Raw genomic sequence first — 22,776 nt, 5'->3', positions numbered from 1 at the left:
CATCAAAGATTATGATCAAAAAGTACAAAGGAGATAAGATGCTGACCTGATCATGTGACTTCTGGCGGGGGTTTGACCGGGGGCCAGAGTCGTTCCTGCTCGGAATCCTCTTTGGCACCAAATGGCAGGTATCCCCCCGACTTCTTCTCTCCCTTAGCCTTGTCCACATTATGTAAGACTTCCCTGAGAATCTTCTGTGACTCGCGGATCACAACGTGAGCGTCCAGCGTTCCATTGGCTGTCTTGTAGGTGACCTCATTGAAGGGAAATGCGAGGTAGAAGCTGCCGACCCGGGACGGGGGACCTTTGATTTTGGATCTCCCCTGCTGACTGTTAAGTTGGGTGCGGTTACGGATGCTCATACGTGACCCGTTAATGCTTCTACGTGTCGGGTGACCTCCTTCCTGCTCTCCCATCCTACTAACCTGGGATTTTCGTAAAGACACCTTGGCAAAAGGTGCCTGAGATTCGTTGGCTGGTGTGAATCGCCGGGGTTGGTTTCGTTGTGGATTGATTTGGTTTAAGGAGGATCGAGCCTCTCGTTGTGATGAAGGGACATCATAATTCATCTGCTGCACTCGACTTAATGTCCTCTGGGGGTGCAAACTTGGCTTTGGGGTAACAGTCCCAGAGGAAGAAATTTTTCTCAAGGCATTAGAGTTTCCATTTGGCCGCAGTGACTTGATACCAGATGAAGGTTGACTAGATGATGAAGGTAAAGTGCTCTTTGGTTCTGAGGGTTTATTACTCTTTAGATTTGTTATGCTGTCATTGGTCTGTCCGTACGTGTAGCTGGGTCTCCGTTGACTGGACACCATGTTTTTGGGTCGTCGTCGTGAGTCCTCTGGTAGCGACACCAGATCGGAGTTTTCGCTCCCTGAGCCTGAGTAGAGACTGGATATTGCACTGTCCGAGGTAGCGGAGCTTTTTATGGACGCTTTTTCTGCCCTCTGGGACTTGGAATTAGAGGAAAGTGTGCTGGACCTTCGCACAAACACAGTCTGTACGGGACCAATTGTCGTGTGAATCACTGATTGACTAGTGGGGTGGTTATTATTTACATCAGTGAGACTCGGAGTCTTCACCACTGACCTAGCACTGGGCGGTCCTATACTGAAAGTCACAGACGTCCGACTCTTCTCTCTATGAAGCTGGCCTGCACTGGCACTTTTGGGAATGCGAGGTTTCAGATCCTTTTCCACTTCCTCCAATTTTTCACTTCCTGCACTGGAAACACCAGAGCTGGCACTGCCCGGCCTTTTTTCATCCTCTGTTGGATTGACCAATGGCAGTCCAAAGCACATCCTTTCAGCCTCTCTTTGCTTTTCTGCTTCGTTGTCTTGCTCTATGTAAGAAGTACTCTCTTTCACTGTTGACTGTTGCTTGCTGAGAGCACTCAAACTTTTTTGGAAGTTGGATGTACTTCTGTGCATGGCCGAGTTTCTGCCAGTCCTGCTGACCGAGGAGTATCGGTCAGTTTCCAGGGCCTTGGACCTGCTGGTCATCTGTCTGAAGGCCTCTCCCCCTCTCTCCTTGTCCTGCTCCTTGAAATGCATGAGATCCATCAGATCATGTAGTAATGGCTTTTTCACTATGATGTCAGACTGACAATCGGAGCTGAGAGAAGGACTAAAGTTCACCTCCAGTAGCCAGGGTTTAAGATTCTCGTCGATGAGAACGTCAAATCCATACAGCTCAAAACAATTCTCTACCTTAGGAACTTGTGGAGCCTGAACTAGAACGGTTAGGATGATAAGATTCATGACTCGGATCCAGAGAACACTGTCGTCAATGTGGTTCTGGTGGAAATAATAGCGAAGTTGTGTCAGAGTCCATTTGCACCCTGGACCAATTCGCTCCTTGTCCGTCGTGTAGGCTGGACTGTGTTTATTTATAGATGTGTTGGTAAGATGAGCAAAGACATTGTGTAGAGCAGACAAGTCAAACTTTTCTGTTCCAAATCTCACAATTCCTTCTTCATATATGTAAATTGTCAGAGGGTGAAATGACGGCACTGCCACATAAATTCGAACGTCAAACTTGTATCCCCCAATCAAAAGAGGATTGGATATGTATCGCTGAAGAACCGCATTGCAGTCGTATTGTAGATCTGATATGTCACTGAAAATGAAAATCCCCCTCCCCCTGGACATGTCAGCTGGTTTACAAATCCAGTACAGAGTTTTGGAGTCATTCTGTTTCTGTTTCAGTTTACTGTACTCCGCCACAAAGCGTGTGTAGTCGTTGGGCAGATTAAAGGTCATGGGACAGAAGTTGTAAACGCCCGCTCCGTGGACCCCCTTCATTCGCTTCAGGTTCCGTGCCAGACAGTCCTTTTTGGTGATCCCTGTTGACTTGGGGTAGTGGTTCAGTCGCTGCCATTTCTGGATGTTGTCGTAATCACAGTTACGGAACCTGGAGGTTCTCCACCAAATGTTCCAGTCGTAATCCTCCTGAGAATCCTCGTCAAACTCGATCCACCCACGCTCCAGGAAAACCTGACGAAGAAGCTCCGGTCCTTGTCCATGGTCATTTATTCTGAAGACGATCGCCCTTGGCCTCTCGGACATCCTATTCTCCAAATTATCTGTGGTAGGGAGAAGCACAAGTCCCAACTACTTCAGATCTGAAAAAAATGTATTTCACGGTGTGAATGTTTTTTTTTTTAAATGCAATTCTCTACATTTAAAAGAGTTGGAAAAACATTTTTTTTTTGTTGCAATTTGATTCAATTCTGAATATTCAATCCGGATATCAGAGCTTTTAACTATAATTTATTGCCTCTATCATGATTAAATGGAAAGACCACATATAATGCCTATATTTGATTCCAGGAATTTACAGATGAGATATATGAGTCATGGTGACTTTCAAGGTATAAGTGATTTCAACTGAAATAAAACTCTGGCAGTGCCATCTTTTTCTATACATACATTATCTACATCGGCAAACACGATAAGTGTGAAGGAGTGATATCTTTAAATCGCATGCTTCTGTCAGCTAATATCCTTCAGAACTACCATGAAGAAATATCCCTTTTAAGTTTGAAGTTTTAAAGTCGTAAAATACCGGGACTTCAGTTAACAGTATAGCAAGATGGCAATAGTTCAAGGGAAAATTCATATTCCCAGTGACGCACTTGTGAATCGTAATAGTTTATTAATGCCGTTATTCAAATGCAGGTTTCAAAAGGTTTACACAATGCAAAGTATCAGTCACACACTGCTCCGGTTTTTAAATGACCTGTACAATGTGTTACATCAGGCGATAGCCACGTTAATTTTACACCTGTGCATAATCACACCGCTCTCTCGATCTGTAGGCCTACCTTTAATTTCCGCCGCTTGTTAATGTTACAAATGCTTTAAAGCTCGTTTTTAAAAGATTTTGGAATTAAAACTTACCTGTTCATTGCTGTGTCCAGATTTTATGCCGCAGAAATTCCATGTTTTATATAAAATGCCCTATATGTACCAAACTCGCGAACATTTTTTCTAGTTTGTTGACATCACGTGACATAGCGACACCCAATGAAAACTGCTGTTAGAACGCCATTTTGTCAATAGTCGGTATAAAAGAAAAAATGTGTTTTGTGTGGACTTATTTTTTACGAAAAAGTATTATTTTCATTTGCTGATTTTTTTTCCAAGTTTGAATTAATGATTTAAATTTGATTATATACTTAACTTAAAAGAAGGAAATGGCAGAAGCAAAAGACTTACGTAAAATATTTCTGGTATATTATAACACATTGATCATAGAAAAAATTTCATGCAATTTCTGAATACAAAGATACCAAGTTTTAAGGTCAAGATACAAAGAAAGGTGCCCACAGTTTATCAAACTTGAGAAATGAATTCCTTTATTGGTGCTTTACAACTTTAGCATTGATCAAATAAGATGTTTATAATTTGTAGGTAAACAAGAAAAAATTGTATATATGTCATTTTCAATGAAAAATTAAGAAAACCAGTCATGAATATGGGAGTTTTTTTCGTTTTGGAAATGTATCAAGATTGCCTACAGTCTCTCTGAAAACGGCAATTGGTATGTTCATGGCCTCTTCTTTAAATCAATATCAAATTTAATATAGGTATCTCTCTTTTCATATGATTTCAAATTGAATGACATGAAAATACCCTATTTTCTAATAATTCTGCTAAAGCCGTAAAGTTACCACAAAATGAAAGTTGAAATTGATTATGACTATATAATGGATCTTTACCAAAAAATTAGTCAAGGTATTTACTAGATCTTGACCTTAAGAAAGAATTTTATTATAAAACCATAGCATTTCATACATTTTTATAATATATGTACAAAAAAAAATCATATATCTGTGCATAAAGTATACTTTTAATATTTTCTTGTTTTTCTAAAGCAACCATGCAGGAGTTGTTCCCCTTTACGCATTTCCATCACTCTCTAAGAATATCATCTTCGCTAGCCAAGGGTTTCCGATCCGATACCTACTCTGTTGTATCATCATTTGAGCCTCTTTCCACCAGAAATATTTTTTAGCTATATAATATCTTTAGTATATTGCAATATTATAATCAACAAATGAGTTTTAATAACACCATATTTTACTACAAATTAAATCACATTGCTACATAATTTTTCTTACTAATGTTTATTTGATCTTTGAATCTGCATATATTTTGCATTTCTTTCCTCTCATTAACAAAAAAAAAAATATTAAATTTGTCTGCTTTGTTAATTGAATGAAATGGAATTTCAAAAAGAATTGAAAACAACATTTATATATAATCATTTTATTCATAAGAATTAAATCACCGATATTATTTACAATACATTATTAGAATTTTAAATTTTTAATTTCTCAATGTCTATTACTTTTTCCGTTTCTTATGTTTTCCTACAGAAGGTTCGTTAACACTCATATCAGGTTTACGTTTCTTGTTATCGTTTTTAAACACGTCCGCCTTGTTGATGGGCTCTATGATGCTGCCGAGTTTCGTGACCACTTTTGGTTTGACTAGTTCCCTGACCGCCGTCTCTGGGTTCCAAGTTTTTCCGATGGGAGCTCGTATTGACTGCTCATACTGATCCACAGATACGTACGGGAAGGGTAGATCACTCACCTGAAATAACATCATACAAGATTGTTTACAATGCAGGTCATCTTTGATGTCATGATAATTTTAAATCATTCCTAAAACAATTTCTTTTTGTTTTCAGATTACATTATGCCCTAATGAGTAACATATCTTTGATACCTTAAAATCACAACAAACTTCTTAAATATTTGATGCCATTTTTATGATACTGTATAAAAAAATTCGGTTATCAAAATATCCAACAAATGAGAAATTACAAAAGTGTATATTTTTTCTAAATCACAAAAACCAAATAGGACACTTAGACATCCTTCGTTAGATACTGCTATTAATATTTCTACAAGTCTCGGCATCCTCCTTCATAGGAGGTGTTTCTACAGATTAAATTTTGCGACAGTGTATGACAGTAAGTCTATCTCAATTTTATGTGATTTAGAATGATTCTTTTTTCAATATTTCCCATTTCTGTTTTAAACTTGTACATGTAAGAGGTTGAAAAGCTGCACATACACCTCTCTAATCTTCAGCAAGGGGTTATTATTGTGTTCTTTGAACTAAACCCAATTATGCACTATTTTGAATTTGCAGGTTATATTTCTCCCTTTTACCAATCCTTCAGTCAAATTTTTTAACAGTCCTGAATTCCATTATAAAAAAGATTTTTTTATAAATATGCTGTGAAAATAATAATTCATATGAATGCAGTCTGACCTGATGTTTACTGATGGCTTTATCTTTTTTCTCGCTGATGATCACGTTACCCAGTTTATCGTCCCTCCGTGGTGGTCCCTCAGGGGCTTTTATCAAGAACCTGTAACAATTGTAGGGAAGAAAGAAATTAATACTAAGCATGTAGACCAGATTGCATTATTTGAAATGTTAAGTTTTTTTAATTTGTGTGTAAATTTCATGGATATGTTGACAAGACATATCTTATGATAAATAGGCATACATTCAAGTCTTTGTGATTTACACAAGAATAATTCACACTGCCTTACTATTCATGTATTATGAATTAACAAAAATAAGATATAAATTTTTTGTTGTAGTGGATTCTACAAATATAAAGATATAGTGTATAAATTCATGGATATAAACACTAACTTTTTGCGTTTCTTCTTGGACACTTTTACCCCCTCCCCTCCCCAGCTTCCCCACCCCGGGAGAAACAGGTCCAGGTCCTTGGGTTTGTCTCGGTCAATGATGGCGTTCTTCTCCTTTACGAACTCGTCGACAACGTCGTCCTCAGCGAAGGCCTGGGCGATGAGTGATCGCTGCGTCTCCTCTTCATCAGATTCTTCCTCATTATCGCCAGTGGTGACGTCTGGATTCGCGACGTCTGATAACTTAGTCTCTAATGTGATTATCTTTTTAGGATCTATATTCACCTCCCCCGTTTTGGTATCTTCACTGGAGATACTGTCTGTGTTTGGTACAGCTGTCCTGGAATATATAGGGATATCCTCTTCTGACTCTGCATCGTCTTCCTCCAAATCTTCCAGAGTCTTCTTCCTCTTTAATCCTTCACTGATCAAAGGAACATCTTCCACCTCTTCCTTCTCTCCCTCATCCTTCAATTTCTCCTCCTTATTTTTCTTCTTCCTCCTTTTTTTCTTCCTCTTACTTCCCTTTGCGTCTTCCATCACAAACACTTCCACCTTCTTCTCTTCATCCTGTGCTTTATCCTCCAGTTTCTGGAAGATTTCGTCGATTCCCTCCTCCACATTACTAACCATCTGACTGACCTCCTGAATCTGCTGCTTCTTCTTCTTAAGCTCCCTCCCCATCTTCTTCAGCACATCCCCTTCTTCCTCAGACTCACTTCTCTCACTCTCTCTGTCCTCCTCCTGACCTTCGCTGTTGAGCATGACCTCCGGGCGAGAAAACTCGGACTTTGTCGGAGCTGCTGGTGTCTGAACCTTCATCCATGGATTAGAAGAAAGGGCAGCTAACTCCCTCTTCATCATTTCTTCCTCTGAGTCAATCTGAGCCTCCTCCTCTTCTTCACTGTCGCTGACAGGGACCACCTTCTGAGTCAGTTCTCGACTCTTCTGTAACATGTCCTGAACCCTCTGTCTTGCCTATACAAAAAAAAAAATTAAAAGATAAACATAGGGTGAATTCACCATGCATCGGATACCCTTGTACTTCAACAAGTTCTAGGGATATCGCTACCGACGGAAAATTATCAAAATGGAGTTTAACATTTAGTTTGTGAATAAAATAACAATTTAGGACACAATTATATGCCGTTTATTGAGAAAATATCCCCCAAAATCGAGTTTTTAGAAAAAAATGAAAATTCACCATGGATCGGACATTGTTCACCATGCATCGGACAGACAGTATATAGACCGGAAAAATATCAACCCTTTATCACACTGCTTTAAAATGCTTGATATGGATATATTTTCATCTTTTATCTAAGATATAACCCTCAACTTTAATTTAATCGACGATATTATTGCACAAATGTAGAATGATTCTCGAGACCTCATTCTGCCTTAGAAATGCTTTAAAATGCTTATAATGCCGTAATTCGCGCCTTTTTCTCATGGTTTATCATACTCTGGTTTGTAGAAATAAATTGAGTAAAATTCCAGACGTCATATATCGATAACTTTTAATTTGACCGAAAATATAGAGTTTGTATTTTCTTTTTCCGCAAAAAACAGCTGTCAGCTGGGTTCTGTATGAAAATGGTAGTGATTACCTTTGCATCGAAAAGTGTCCGATGCATGGTTACTTTGTGTCCGATGTACGGTGAAAATAGCATACTAGTAAAAACAAGCTCTAATAAGAATTAAACAAACATTGAAGTGAAATTTAATTATAATTCATGTAAAATTACCAATCCCTGACAAAATTCACCAAAGTCCGACTCGTTCCGTGGAAGTCGAATTTAAAAGAACGATAACTCTAAAAATTGCAAAATCATAAATTTCGGGTTATTCCCCTTTGATGATGTAAAATATGACGTAACTTCAAGGCCATTTGCGGGGTATTTTTATCACAACATGATAAACACAATCGGTATCATTAAAAAATTTAAATCTTCGTCTTTATGACAGAAACAAATAAATACACAGAACTCTTAAGTTGAAAGAGAGTTTATTGCCTAAAGTTGTCCGAAGCAAGGTATGTGTCCGATGCATGGTGAACTCACCCTACATGTATTCATTGTCAGGGTCTCAACAAAGCTTGTGGAATAGCTAGAGGAAGTTAGGGCACTTGTTTTGGAAGAAAATAAAGGCAGGGTGTTTGGGTGCCTCTTTGATGCCCTCAATAGGTTCAAAGCTAAGCCCTGGTTGGGGCCAGGTGTGAACCCCCTATTTCAGCATATCTGACAGCTAATTTTCAGCTTCCAGAAAAGGGAATTGAAATGAATTTATCTGAATTTTAAAATGCTGATTTTATTTCTACATCTCTTTGGGGAAGAGGATCCCCCCTTAAACTTAACTGAAGTGGCATGAAAATAGACAAAAAGAGATATCAAAATTATTGGTACAAAATGAAGATTGACCTGACCTGATCATCAAACTTGGCATACAGCATTTGTTTCTTGGCATATTTGCTGCCTCCTCTATGCTTCAAACTCATTCGCTCCTAAATAAAATTAAATAGCATTCATTTACATGTGCATGTATTAAAACTACATCAAAAATGTACATAAAAATTGATCACTACGTAATAAGTCCCTGAGGTGTCTACAGCTCTACTGGTTTGTTTTCATGGCAGTGCAAGTGTAAAGAGTTTAACAAAGGACTATATGCGGTATATTGCATAATTCTACCTTCTTATTTTGAAAATTTCTTGAAATGACTGAAGTTTAATTTATTGTAAGAGAAATCTAAATTAACTGAAAATATTATAGTTTCAAAGCAGTGTATTCACATTTTTTGTTTTAATGACGTCACAAACTAGTCCGATTTTATATCCTTTTTCAGAAAGAGGACAAAATGGACAAAATTTCAACAATTTTAGCTTTGGAATTTATAGAGCGCAAGTTTGTTCAGGAACAATATTGACATATTTCATTGATATCATTCTACACATTATAACAAAATATTGATCCTGAACACACATGCCCTCGGTGACTTTTACTCAAAATATCGACAAAATATGTACATTTTTCTGTAAAATTCATAAAAAACTGAAAGTTACGTCATGTTTGTGGCGTCATTATGTACATATGACGTCATTACTTATGAAAATATAAAGTGCTTTGAAGTCAGCATATACTCGCCCGTTTAAGAACTTAAATATATCTCCATCAAAGTTTGATTTGGGGGGCAAATATTGGTTATTACCGAATAAAGTTCTTTATGTAAATCTTGATGTTAACTAACCTTTCAACTTCTCTCCTCTGTTTTAGTCACACCAACCTCTTTCTCATCTTGAATTTTACATCTCTGATCTCTTTCATTAGTATCCTGTTTGGTTACACTAACCTCTATCCTCTGTCTCTCTGCCTCCTCCTGTTTCTCACTGTAAGCCTCGGGGTCATTTTTCTGTAGCTCCAATCTTTAGTTTTAGTTACCTTTAGTTTTAGTTACCTTTAGTTTTAGTTACCTTTAGTTTTAGTTACCTTTAGTTTTAGTTACCTTTAGTTTTACATGTAGTTACACTCAACTCTATCCTCTGCCTCTCGGCCTCCTCCAGTTTCTCATTATAAGCCTCAGGGTCATTTTTCTGTAGCTCCTATCTTTAGTTTTAGTTACCTTTAGTTTTAGTTACACTTACCTCTATCCTCTGTCTCTCTGCCTCCTCTAGTTTCTCATTATAAGCCTCAGGGTCATTCTTCTGTAGCTCCTATCTTTAGTTTTAGTTATCTTTAGTTTTAGTTACACTTACCTCTATCCTCTGTCTCTCTGCCTCCTCTAGTTTCTCATTATAAGCCTCAGGGTCATTCTTCTGTAGCTCCTATCTTTAGTTTTAGTTATCTTTAGTTTTAGTTACACTTACCTCTATCCTCTGCCTCTCGGCCTCCTCCAGTTTCTCATTATAAGCCTCGGGGTCATTCTTCTGTAGCTCCTATCTTTAGTTTTAGTTATCTTTAGTTTTAGTTATCTTTAGTTTTAGTTACCTTTAGTTTTAGTTATACTAACCTCTATCCTCTGTCTCTCTGCCTCCTCTAGTTTCTCATTATAAGCCTCGGGGTCATTCTTCTGTAGCTCTTATCTTTAGTTTTAGTTATCTTTAGTTTTAGTTATCTTTAGTTTTAGTTACACTTACCTCTATCCTCTGCCTCTCGGCCTCCTCCAGTTTCTCATTATAAGCCTCGGGGTCATTCTTCTGTAGCTCTTCAAACGCTCTCTTCTCCTGCTTTAGCTTGTCTTTCTTCATTATTCGATGGAATCTGTATAGCCAATCACAAAACATTAAATTATCCTTACTTTAATTAAATACATGCAAATTTAGCTTGAAAATGAGTGACTGTGTCAGTTGAATTCAGAGGATGGACTCTCTATTAGTAAGTTGACATTTTAGCTTTGACAAGGGATAACTATAATGTATTGACATGTGATCCCTGAGATACATGCTACATGAATTCGGTGATATCTGATAGCTCTAATGAGTTTACTTTTTGCTTTTGATTCTCTTCTGTCTCTTGGCCTTGGCCTCTTTATATGACATTAGGGCTCGGAATTTCTGAAGTTCTGCTCTTCTTTCTTTGGCCTACAAAATAACAAAGGATGTTATATCTCATAGAAACAAAATTCAAGCCTTGTTGAAATAATCAACCTATTCTAATGCCATCCAAATTCATTATTCTTTTTTAGTTGCTGAACAAGGACCTGTATGAATCCACAATCATAAGCAATGTCTATTAAGAATCACACAATTTTTGCAGATTATTTAACCCTCTGGCTGCGACGTCAGTGTACAGAAATTATAACGTCACTGCGAGATTAAAAAGACGTCACAATTTCTTTGACATTATTTTGCGGGCTTTTCAATATTTTGGGTTAACGCTAAGTGCGCGTTATTTACAGGAATGTGTACAGGGGAATTAATTCATATGCGATATATCAACAAAACTATGAAGAAGTTTTTTATTTATACAATTTGCGTAAATTCTAATTATTATATTTACATCTTTTTAATTAATTGTTTATTGTTATCCCAATCAAGCAAAACTGATAGACTATTGCGAGAATATACATCAAAATCAGACGCAAATTAAAAACAGTTTGATATACAATGATTATCATTATTTTTAAACTTTTTAAAAGTAATTGTAATTGAAATTTAATAAAAATGAAAATAGTATAGACCAATAATAAAGTGCCACGCCACAGCATGATACGCCCGTCAAAAAATTAAAATTAACTTAAATGGTTTAGAGTGCAAGAAAATCATGTCAACCTTGATTCTAAAATTTCCATAATTTTTTCTATTCCTTAAAATATTTGTTTATCCATCCCCTGTGGTGTAGGCATTAATCATAGCATCATTGATAGATTTCTATACTGGTTGTATTAGACCTTGTCAAATGCCCATCATATTAAACAATATCAAATTACCGGTAGTCTTAACAACTTAATCTATCCCAAATTAATTCTGAAAATAAAAGGCTGGCCATCAAATGACATATGCTATTTCAACTGACCAGCAGTTCTTCTGTCTAATTCCCAAAGGGTAACAGATAAGAAGATGCTGGCTAGCCTTCCTAAATTGAACTCATTAATTAATCTTTGACTGGATGCTCGTCTACTCATTACTATAGATGAATGAATCTGAACTCTCTGCCATAAAATATTTTTAAAAATATATAAAATACTCAATGATTTTTTTTTTTTACATTTAATGTCAGAAAGATTTTAATATGCGATTTCTATGGAAAATGGACATGCTGACTCCAATCCTATGAAATTAGTTCTTTAAATTAATAATATTATACATCATATCAGTTTATTATGCAAAATCAAATTAGTGTAAATTACTTTTCATCAAATTCATTTTAAAACTTTGGCTAGCCAACACGAGGTATTTTTAATCCAACAGGATTACCCATCTGCCTTAATTCCCAAAGGGATATATATAACACCGATGCTCTCCAATTAGCTCCTCACACTAAACTCATTAATTTCTCTCTAATTTGACATGCAACTTTCTGTTATCAAAATTCTTGACCAATGCTTGATAATTACACTCATGGGAGACATGGGATTTCTCTAACATACATTAATATATTTGTTATAGATTGCTGTCAAGTATATGCTGAAAAAAATAAGTATTTTCTTGATTTAACACTTTTTTAATAAGGATACAACTATATCTTTACATTTTTTAGGATTATGAAATTCAAAATTTAAAAAACTTAGTTTTTTATAAAAATTCACTTAAATTAAAGGTCACAGTGACCTTGAAATAGGTCGCGACACACCTTCTACCCAAGATGTATACATTTCCCAAGTTTGATAGTTCTAGGTCTAATAGTTTACTAGTTATGAGCCGGACAGGATTTTTCCATATTTGGCCATAGCATCTTAATTAAAGGTCATAGCGACCTACTTTTTGCGCGCGACACACCGTCTACCCAAGAAGTATCAGTTGACAAAGTTTGATAATCCTAGGCCTAATAGTATTGAAGTTATGAGCCGGACAGGAATGGACAGACAGACGGACGGACGGACGGACGGACATGAAGCCTATAACATAATACGTCCCGTCTTAAGACGGGCGTATAATAATATTTATATTCTTGATTTTCATGTATTCTCCATCTGCATGCATTGCAATTTCTAACGTTGTGCAGTCTGACAAAAATATAATCGAAATTCAAATATTTGATTCCGTTTCTCGGCGCACAGATTCATCGCTTTCTTCAAAAATTGAATAAATACCAAAATTAAATTATCAAAAAAAAAAAAAAATTGTTTATATCTTTAAAGAAAAAAATTCCTAATATAACAATTTTAAACGATGAATTAGGGAATAACTATCTTCTAATTTGGAATTTGCGACCGTTAATGCTGATTTAACGGTCGCAAACTGAGTTTTACCGGCGACGCGTAAGCGGAGCTGGTAAAACGGATGTTTGCGACCGTTAAATCAGCATTAACGGTCGCAAATACCAAATTAGAAGTTTAGTTATTCCCATTCTAATGCAATCCACGCCTTTTGTTTGTTGTTTACGTCTTATTTTGTTGAATTTTGTTACATGAAATTCGTCACGGAGCATTGTATTTTTGCGTCGCTCTATTATGACGTCACAATGAAAAAGCTTTCACGCTCGTTAATGCTCGTTTTACTGCTTCAAACATCAGTGCATTAGCCAATCAAAAAGTGTTTTACAAAACAATTGCATTAGAATTCAAATTAAAATGTATCGAAATAATTCTATAAATTCTTTTAAAAGTTGTTTAAATATTTCATTTGTTCTAGTAGACATTAAATGATGACTTTAAATGCTTCAACAAACCATTGCTGATAAATAATCCAAGAATTATGAAGAAGATTTACTACCGACAAGTTGCTTATTTAATGTCGATATTTACGGAAAATTTACTTTCCGGTCTAATATTTAGTTCGGCAAAATTAGGAGAAAAAAAAAATACCTGACTCATACTGGTACAAAGCCCCGTGCTTATAAGTTTGTTATAAGTTTGCATATTGACATTGGCTAAAAGACGTTTTCAAACAAAACATCTTTGGTGAAATAGGGAATTTTTTTTTTTTTTTGATTAAAAATCTTTAGTCGCAAAATATGTAGACCATCAGAAACATTAAATCCATTTGTCTTTTTTACATGAATTAGAAAAAAAGTACTCGTGTTTTCAGTTTATTAGAAGCAAAATTCAGCAGTCAATATTTAATGAGGATTTCCTTACTTTTCTGGGGTTTATCTATTTTTTTATTTCGGACAAGTCGACAAGGCTAATCATTGACCTAAGGGATCCCATTCTCTACATCTTTTCATTTTGATTTTTTAAAATAAAAATTAATTTTCAGTTGAGTTTAAATGATGATGTAGAAAACAAACAAGTACTGTTCTATGTTATCAGAGAACTTGACGGGATTATGATAATTCAAAACTAAATATAATATCTGAAGATTTGAGAATATATGTTATCTTTGCCATAATCATAATGAATGGAATATATTTTTAAAAGTGAAAAGCTGCTATTCGTAGTGTCTTGTAAAAAGAATTTATTTTACAAGCGCATTTTTATTCTTCCTGCAAAATGTCAGTGTATTGCTTCTTACATGGGGTCTAATAAATGTTTTGATCACGGTTTTACGATAATTTCAAGCAGGCATAACAGAAAAAAAGCATTGTATATTGATATGTTAGAGAATATATCACAAGATCGTGCATGTTTGTTTACACGATGTTCAATCGTGTGTTCAGGGTTTATATCTGAAATTGGAAAAAGTCGAAATAATAAACGTCCATATTAAGGACACAGAAGGGCGAACAACAACCATACACCGATTACCCCCCCCCCCCCTCCGCATCCCAACCCCGGGGTCGTATTTACAAACCATATCACCTGATTTCACTTGGGTACAGTGTTTCAATTTTTTAATGGATAAGTACATCTGAAATATCATTGAGATTAATCGCTTAACTCTCAACGGGGGCGGGGGCATATGGATTGCAAAATTCATTTATTTTACATAGTTGTCATGTCTATATTCAATCATTTTTACAATGAAATATTGTCTTCCGGTATATAGATTGGATCTAAATTAATTTTTATAGTAGAATTGTTGTCAAGGTTTGGGATGTGTGGGTTACGTAAATTTTGAAAGCTTAGATATCGACAATGCATAAAAATTTTGTGTGCTTGTGTTAATGATATAGCAATGACTTCAGAGGTTTACACTACGATAAAATGAAGGTTTAGTCAGCAAAAAAAAAAATGTCAATGTCTTGAAATTTACAGACCTTACGACAACAAAAAATGAGGAAGAAGGCGGGGGAACCCGACAGGAAAATTTAATAAAGCAAAAATACAATATATACTCAGGAAAAACAGGGGGGGGCAAAATTTTCAGGATTTTCTAAAACGAATGTATATATAGAGTACGATGCTAACTCCGATATTTCAGTTTTTTTTTAGCTAGAGGAAATAGAAATGTAGAATATGATGTATAAATAAAATTTAATAGACTGGTGAGTTTGGACATGCCGAGGGGTCTCGCATGGAGTCATTGCAATGGAGAAACGCTACTTGAATTGAGTTTGTGGTCATGTTGCGAAAATAGAACCTGCTCAGCTCTGTAAAACGACTTGTTTCCTCTTCCAAGAAAGTTTATAAAGCTTTTAAATTGATCAGGTACCGATAATCTATCAATTATTCGAACATTTGACTTGGATTCTTCGATAAAAGTTGGGTTTAACATAGCTGCAGTTCTGTAGCTCTCCGAAAAAAAAAATATATTGATAGACCGGAGAGTTACAGAGCCATCCATTGAAAAATGAAAAACTGTATATTTATTGCGCACAAAAAAGTGCGCCCGGATCTCGATTTATTTTTCAATGTTTTTAAAACTGTGATCTCAAAATATTACTAACCGTATGTTCCTAACATATTTTTTTGCTGTTTCCACAACCAAACATTCCTCATAATTGTTGTTTATAGTCCTCCTGACCCTGATATTGTAATCATAGAACATTTCGCTTATTTATACTGCCATTTTGGTTTCAAAGATAATTCAGTCCAATATGCTTCGTTCAGATCTCAACTACGATTGTACTTGATAGAGGAGAAAGAAATTGTTCAAATCGTCCTTTTTTGCAATTGAGGTAAGAATTTGGAAGAATTAATCAAGAACCGAGCGCACTTTTTTGTGCGCAATAAATATACAGTTTTTTTCAATGGGTGGCACTGTAGCTCTCCGGTTTATCAATATATTTTTTTCGGAGAGCTACAGATCTGCAGCTATGTTTAACAGAGTCCTAGGTCGATCGAGAAAATGGTTTGCTATAGAGTGCGACTTATATTCGCATGTCCTAGCTACTTCTACAAATTTGACCCGAAGGCAGATGAACATCATTTCCGCAGTCAGTTTCCTACTTAAACTTAAAAATCATTATCATTTTTAGAGGCAATCTTTTTTAAATCTTAGAAAAAATGTGTAAATGAATAAAATTGAACATTGTAAACTTTTTTTGAAATATTTCTAAATTTTTATATTTAGAACTGAATTGCGAAAAGGTTTTCACTAAAATAAAATCTTAGTGAATTTAACAAGTGAACTTTGTAAATCCTTTGTCGTGAATTGAAAGTTTTCAGTTAAGAAAGTGAATTGTGGAGCTAGGGTCGAATTGACACTTAGATACCGACCGACTGAAAGTTGCCTATAAATTCTAGATTCACTTTAATGTTATCTTACTAATAAATATACCCAATACATGTACCTAGTAAAACTACTTTTAATTAAGGTAGTGATTATATGGACAGTTAAATTCACTAGTTTTCTCAGTGACTTTAACTAAATACTCATTTTTTACAGTGTTAACAATTTTGTTTGCGCATTTTAAACTTGCAAATAAATGCATAAAACATGCATGAATTATTATAAAATAATTCTTTTAACTTTTAACTTGCATTAATCGATAGTTGTTTCCAAATTCTTATGCTTTTATTTCAGCAAAAACTGCAGTCAAATTTAAGTATTATTATAAATAAATTTCAATTAAGAAAGTGAAAAGACGTCTCAAACTTTATGACGTCGCCAGGGACATATATGTCCCTCCCGCAGCCAGCGGTAAAAGGACATATATGTCCTTCCCGCAGCCAGAGGGTTAATATACTGTCAGATAAAATACATCCTCCAACAAATCCTGAACCTTAGACTTGCCCTACCTCCTCTAGGCTCATGGCTGCTATTATCCTCTCCTCAGCAGGTGTCAGTTCTTTATTTTGGGTTGGCAGGTCGTCTTTATTTCCGTGTAGGACGGCAGCTATCTCCATCTCTAGTGGGGTACGGGGCTAAGAAATAATATTCAAAACATGAAACGGTTTATTTACTTAAACAATTACTTTTGTTTGTCATAATGCAATTTCCAAAATGGGGAAAGAATAAAAGTATAGCTTACTTCAGATAGTGAAATAAGGGAAATTCTGGCCCTTGTTATTAATCGTGATATCAAAACATATTTAACTGGGTAGAAATGTTTGCCATTAGGATAAAGTGAAAACAATCCTGTATAGTATACATTAAGATTGATGAATCACATCAATCCTTACTTTGAAATGACTGAATTTTTCTGTGTGTTGCGTAGATTTGTCCGTTTTCTAAAAGCCTTACTTTGAAATGACTGAATTTGACTTACTTTGAAATGACTGAATTTGACTTACTTTGAAATGACTGAATTTGACTTACTTTGAAATGACTGAATTTGACTGAATTTGAAATGACTGAATTTGACTGAATTTGACTTACTTTGAAATGACTGAATTTCCCCGTGTTATTGTGTAGGTGGATCTCTGTTTTCTGTAGTGGAAACTGCAGCTGCTCTGCCTGAAAATAAATCCCAAAATCATACAACCATCACTTCAGCAGAAATTAGAAATCAAAAGTCTGTTTGTAACCATTAATTCACATAAAAGCAAAATATCACATGTTGTGTTAAATTTTTTTTAATTTACACTGACATTAACATGCTACTTCAGTCAAAACATTTTCTACGTTAGAGAAATTTAAGAGATAAATGAAATATTGAGTTCAGACTCAAACACATTCCTTTTGGGTTTTTTTTTTCTCAGATAGTTATCATTATAATTACCTACCTCTCTGTTAGACCTGACTACTGGGTCCCACTTAGAAATCTCTTTGGCTGTCTTGCTATAGGCAACTCCTCTCTCAATCTGAAACACACCAATGTATTCTGTAATATTCATTTATCAGATAATATTATGATTCATTTAATTTCAGGGAATTAATCTATAAGATCCTGAATGTCCATTACTCAATACAACAGAAATAAATCATCGATGCCAGGAATGCTTGGTCATAAGATATATACAATGAAATAAAAAAAAATATTTTAAAAAAATTCTATTATTTTTGTGGAAGTAATGAAATTAAATAATGTGTTTTTTTAAGGAATTACATGATGCACCTTCTTTTAAAGCCATTTACAGTGTACCTTAGCAGTGCCAGCTCACCTTCTCTTTCTGGTGTTTGGGGAGTGGTACCGGCACCACCTTCTGGTTCTGGACCTTGTTGAGTTTGGTCTTTAAAGAACCATGTCTGGCCGAGGTCTTCAGAGTCCCCATCAGCTCGTGTAACTTAACTTTGGAGTCATCTAGGAAAAATCAAACATATAACTTACAGTTAATCAGTGAGCTCTGTGTTTTTCGTTTACATCCGAATAATAATTATATATAAATCAATGGAGAATATCTCCATATCACAAAATGATAGATGGATTTAAAACTGAAAAATCACAAATAAAATAATAACATGTACAATGTATGTCACTTAATGCTCATGTATAATGAAAATAAAGGAGTTTCAGTTCAGAACCTTTTTAACAAAATTTATATCAATTTATTAACTTAAGGTCAAGATTATTTCTGATTTACCTGACGAAGCTTTGAAGTGAAATTCTGAGACTTCATTGGAGGGCACTGTCCTCTGGCTTCTCTTGTTGCTATAAAAATAAGTACATCATGAAAATTTGTTTGCATGCAATATTGCAATTATGAAACTATATCTCTCCATAAATAATAATTCGATCAATTCTTATGTTTATTACAACTCAAACAAAAGCTATCATTTTTACTCTACAATCCATGCATTATCCTTCTACTACATCCATTAAACTCTTTAATGTGAGCTAGCAAAAATTTGGATTTTGGCTTGTAACATTGCACTGTGTTCAACATTTCTGACATTAAAATAAGAATTATAATTTAACCTTTTGACCTCCTGTTGATTTTAAGGTGTATCATACGCTGAAGCTTTCCTCACAGTTTATAAATTATACATAAGATATGTACAAATGTAAATATAAGTAAGTATGTGGAATTTTAATATAACTAGGTTACACATAAACGAATAAAAATCACATAAACAAGAGGCCCACGGGCCTTATAGGTCACCTGAGCATTCTGCAACAACTTTCCAGTTATTGAATTTGATTCATGTTTTAAGCTAGATTCTATATAGCATTCACAATTTTGAAAGAGGCACCATTGATCATCATAACAATACACTTAGCAGTTGCTTAGCTTGGTTTATTGATTTGAAAATGTCCAATAATAAGTTCATAGGATCTTCATGAACGTTTCATGAACATTTCATGAATAAAATTCATGAAAAATTCAAGAAAATTCATGAATTATTCATGATCTTCTTGCAGAGGTAGTACTGAATACCCATATGCAAGGTAGGGGAACAAAAATGCATTCCAACTAATCAGTAATATTCAGCAATAATCAGTAGTGGGCCTAACACTGTGAAATAAACCCCTGACCCTACGTCCACACATTGCACAAATTTTAGAAAGGCACCCTTAAAATCGCCTTTCAAAAAATAAATAAATGTTTTATAAATACAAAGGAGCAGATTTCAAACAATTAATTCATTTTCAGTATATAAGTAGAGCCCCACCCCCACCCCTGACCCTGGGGTCTTGAAATCCACAATTCTGCAAGATTAGGGCCCTTGCTCATCATAACTATATAGGTAGTTCATCTGCTTCATACCCAGAGACAGAGAAGAAAATTTTCGAAGATTTAATGTATTTTCACTATATAATCAATAGAGCCCCCTTCCCCCAAACACCAAAACCCCTGACCCTGGGACCATAAAATTCACAATAGTAAAAGCACTCTTGCTCATCATAACTATGCACTTAGTTAGTTTATTTAATCCCTAGGAGCAGAGAAGAAGATTTTCAAAGAATTCATGGATTTTTACTATAAAATCTATAGAGCCCCGCCCTAACACCAGAACCCCTGACCCTGGGACTTTAAAATTCACAATTTTGGTAAAAGCACTCTTGCTCATCTTAACTCTGCACTTAGTTAGTTTATTTAATACCTAGGAGCAGAGAAGAAGATTTTCAAACAATTCATGTATTTTCACTGTATATAATCAATAGAGCCCCGCCCTAACACCAGAACCCCTGACCCTGGGGCCATAAAATTCACAATTTTGGTAGAGGCACTCTTGCTCATCATAACAATCTACTTAGTTGATTTATTTAATACCCAGGAGCAGAGAAGAAGATTTTCAAAGAAATAATGCATTTTCACTATATACTTAATATTTAGCCCTGCCCTAGCACTATAACCCCTGACCCCAGGGCCATGAATTTCACAATTTTGGTAGAGGACTCAATGCTGATTACAATCATGCAAACAGTTTGACTGCTTGATGTCCAGGAGTAAAGAAGAAGATTTTTAAAGATTGCATTAATTTTAGTGGTTTTTGCCCCACCCCTCAGGCCCCAGGGGGGAAGGGATCATGAAATTCACAATTTTTGTTCCCCTTTACCCATAGATGTTTTGTGCCAAATTTGGTTAAAAATAGTTCAGTGGTTGCAGAGAAGAAGCTGAAAATGTTTAAAAGTTTACGAACGACATACGACGTACGACGAACGACGACAGACGAAAACGGATAGCAATAGGTCACCTGAGTTTACTCAGGTGACCTAAAAAGATAAACTTGTCATGACTCACACTTTTTTCCCGTCAAGGCTAGAAATAGCATCCAACAATCTCGCATGACTTTTCTCATCATCCTAAAGGAATAAATCATTAACATATGAGAGTACTTGTACATTTTAACTGTGCTGATATTTCATTTATTTTTTTGTAAAAATCTTTTACTTTGAACCAGTATACTGACAGAAACCAGAGGTCCTAAGTAGGGGGACAAAAGTGTTGAGAAAAAATGGCATCACGTTTCCAACAGAAGAGAGACAACTCGTGTGGAAAACAGTCTTGACAGCTGATTTACTATGACAAAATCACAAATTACTTACCTTAATACTTAGTAAGATGACCTTTTAATCTGATGACCTATTGTATTCTTCTTGGAATCGATTGATAAAGATTTCTGACATAATTTACGTTGATGTCCTGCCATATCCTAAGCGTTTCTTGAAAAAGTTCATCTGCGGAATTTATATTGTGCATCCGTGATTGGAGTTTTCTTTTAATATAAAGCCATATATTTTCTATGATATTTAAGTCCCGAGACTGTGCAGGCCAGCTCATGTTCTTGATATGGTTTCTGGCGATAAAATCCTGTGTAACACGAGAGCAATGTACGGGGGCGTTATCATCTTGAAACAGGTAACTTCCTTGTGGCAGACTATAACTGGCCAGAGGTTTGAAACTAAGATGTTAATATATTTTTCTGAATTAATGTTCCCTTCCATCTGACACAAAGTTCCGATACCGCCGAAGTACAGGCACCCCCACACCATGATACTGAATTTGTGGCCATTTTGCCGTGGCACTAAGTCCGGTCTCCAACCCTCGCCTGCTTTTTTCCAAACATAAACGCTATTTTTTTCCCCAACACATATCTGAGATTCATCGCTGAATATAACTTTGGACCACTGAGTTTGTACACCCCACCATCTCTTCTCCCTACACCATGACAAGAGTTTCTTTCGGTTTACATTTTTTATCACAACTTTTTTCTTATACATGTACACACCTCTAGTGAAACCATTTTCTTTAAGTCTACGTTTGACAGTCTTCAGAGACACAGATGTTGATCTGTTTTCATTAAACTGCGCTGTAATTTCTCCTAACAATCCTCTGGAGCCTCCGATAGTCCCTATCTTTGATCGAACAAGGCCGACCCGATCTTGGCAAATTCTCCACTGATCCTGTGTCTTGATATTTACGTACAATACGGTACACTGAAGCCAGAGACGTGTCACTTCTTGCAATAGCTGACATTTTTTCTCCGTTTAGGTAGAGTTCCACAATGACTTGTTTCAAGGGTTGTGAGATTTCCTGACGTTTCGTCTCCATTTTGTTACCGAGATAGATTGTCAACAAAAGTATAGCAGATGACGAAATAAACATCATGCTATACGTCACTTGTACTGACCTATTTATATTTCAAGGGGATTTCCAAAATTCCAACTCTGAACAAAAATACACGACTTTTGATACACGCAGATCAATAATTTATTATAGTGACGCCATTTTTTTCTCAACACTTTTGTCCCCCTACTGTAGTCTGACTTTGACTGATTATCTAAATAAATTCTTACCTCATCTTCGCTTGCGCTAACCGTGTCTACAAAGTCTGCTTCTTCGTCCATCATGTTAGTTTCACTTTAGTGGATACCTACTTCAAATTATCAAAAAAAAAATCTTGCACATGTTAAATTATGTACATAAAAAACACAATTTGTGTACACTACATAGAGGGAACCTAAGTAGAGCAAGAATTTTAAGCAGATCACATTTTCTTGAGCAGTGAACTCCAAAGCACAATGTTATCGTTTGTTTCTACAATTATGTAAAATTATATACCAATTTAAAAGAATCATTCAAAGGATTGTGAACAGTTTAACTCACAAAAAACGTTTTCTTTCCAAACCAAAGTTTTTATTTACGTCCACATGTGGAGATGGTTAATAATTCTCTGTCTACCAAACCCGATGGGAAAAAATAAAATAGGAAATTTTTCCTTAAAAACATCTTTTAATTTTTTTAATCATTTTATCAAAATTTTTTAATCAAACTGATGAAGTTTG

At 35.5% G+C, this 22,776-nt stretch overlaps 1 protein-coding gene across 1 annotated transcript in view; it reads right to left on the bottom strand.

Moving 5' to 3' along the window:
- LOC134266461 (uncharacterized) overlaps nucleotides 1-22,659 on the bottom strand; it is a 29,376-nt gene extending 6,717 nt beyond the window's left edge. The window contains exons 1-16 of the mRNA XM_062748694.1: nucleotides 22,598-22,659; nucleotides 22,288-22,367; nucleotides 20,732-20,793; nucleotides 18,629-18,696; nucleotides 18,209-18,348; nucleotides 17,831-17,908; nucleotides 17,484-17,561; nucleotides 16,904-17,029; nucleotides 10,666-10,760; nucleotides 10,317-10,440; nucleotides 8,610-8,687; nucleotides 6,186-7,162; nucleotides 5,793-5,892; nucleotides 4,941-5,105; nucleotide 4,140; nucleotides 47-2,518 (exon numbers count right to left, since the gene is read on the bottom strand). Of these exons, the coding sequence (XP_062604678.1) occupies nucleotides 51-2,518; nucleotide 4,140; nucleotides 4,941-5,105; nucleotides 5,793-5,892; nucleotides 6,186-7,162; nucleotides 8,610-8,687; nucleotides 10,317-10,440; nucleotides 10,666-10,760; nucleotides 16,904-17,029; nucleotides 17,484-17,561; nucleotides 17,831-17,908; nucleotides 18,209-18,348; nucleotides 18,629-18,696; nucleotides 20,732-20,793; nucleotides 22,288-22,341 (4,614 nt within the window). The 5' untranslated portion in view covers nucleotides 22,342-22,367; nucleotides 22,598-22,659 and the 3' untranslated portion in view covers nucleotides 47-50. The remainder of the gene's footprint in view (nucleotides 1-46; nucleotides 2,519-4,139; nucleotides 4,141-4,940; nucleotides 5,106-5,792; nucleotides 5,893-6,185; nucleotides 7,163-8,609; nucleotides 8,688-10,316; nucleotides 10,441-10,665; nucleotides 10,761-16,903; nucleotides 17,030-17,483; nucleotides 17,562-17,830; nucleotides 17,909-18,208; nucleotides 18,349-18,628; nucleotides 18,697-20,731; nucleotides 20,794-22,287; nucleotides 22,368-22,597) is intronic.
- Nucleotides 22,660-22,776: the final 117 nt, after the last annotated feature.

The sequence above is a fragment of the Saccostrea cucullata genome, unplaced genomic scaffold (genome assembly GCF_032062105.1).
Source record: "Saccostrea cucullata isolate Sc308-1 unplaced genomic scaffold, CSIRO_AGI_Scuc_v1 ctg1298, whole genome shotgun sequence".
Lineage (NCBI taxonomy): Eukaryota > Metazoa > Mollusca > Bivalvia > Ostreida > Ostreidae > Saccostrea > Saccostrea cuccullata.
This window is presented reverse-complemented; position numbering and strand designations above follow the sequence as displayed.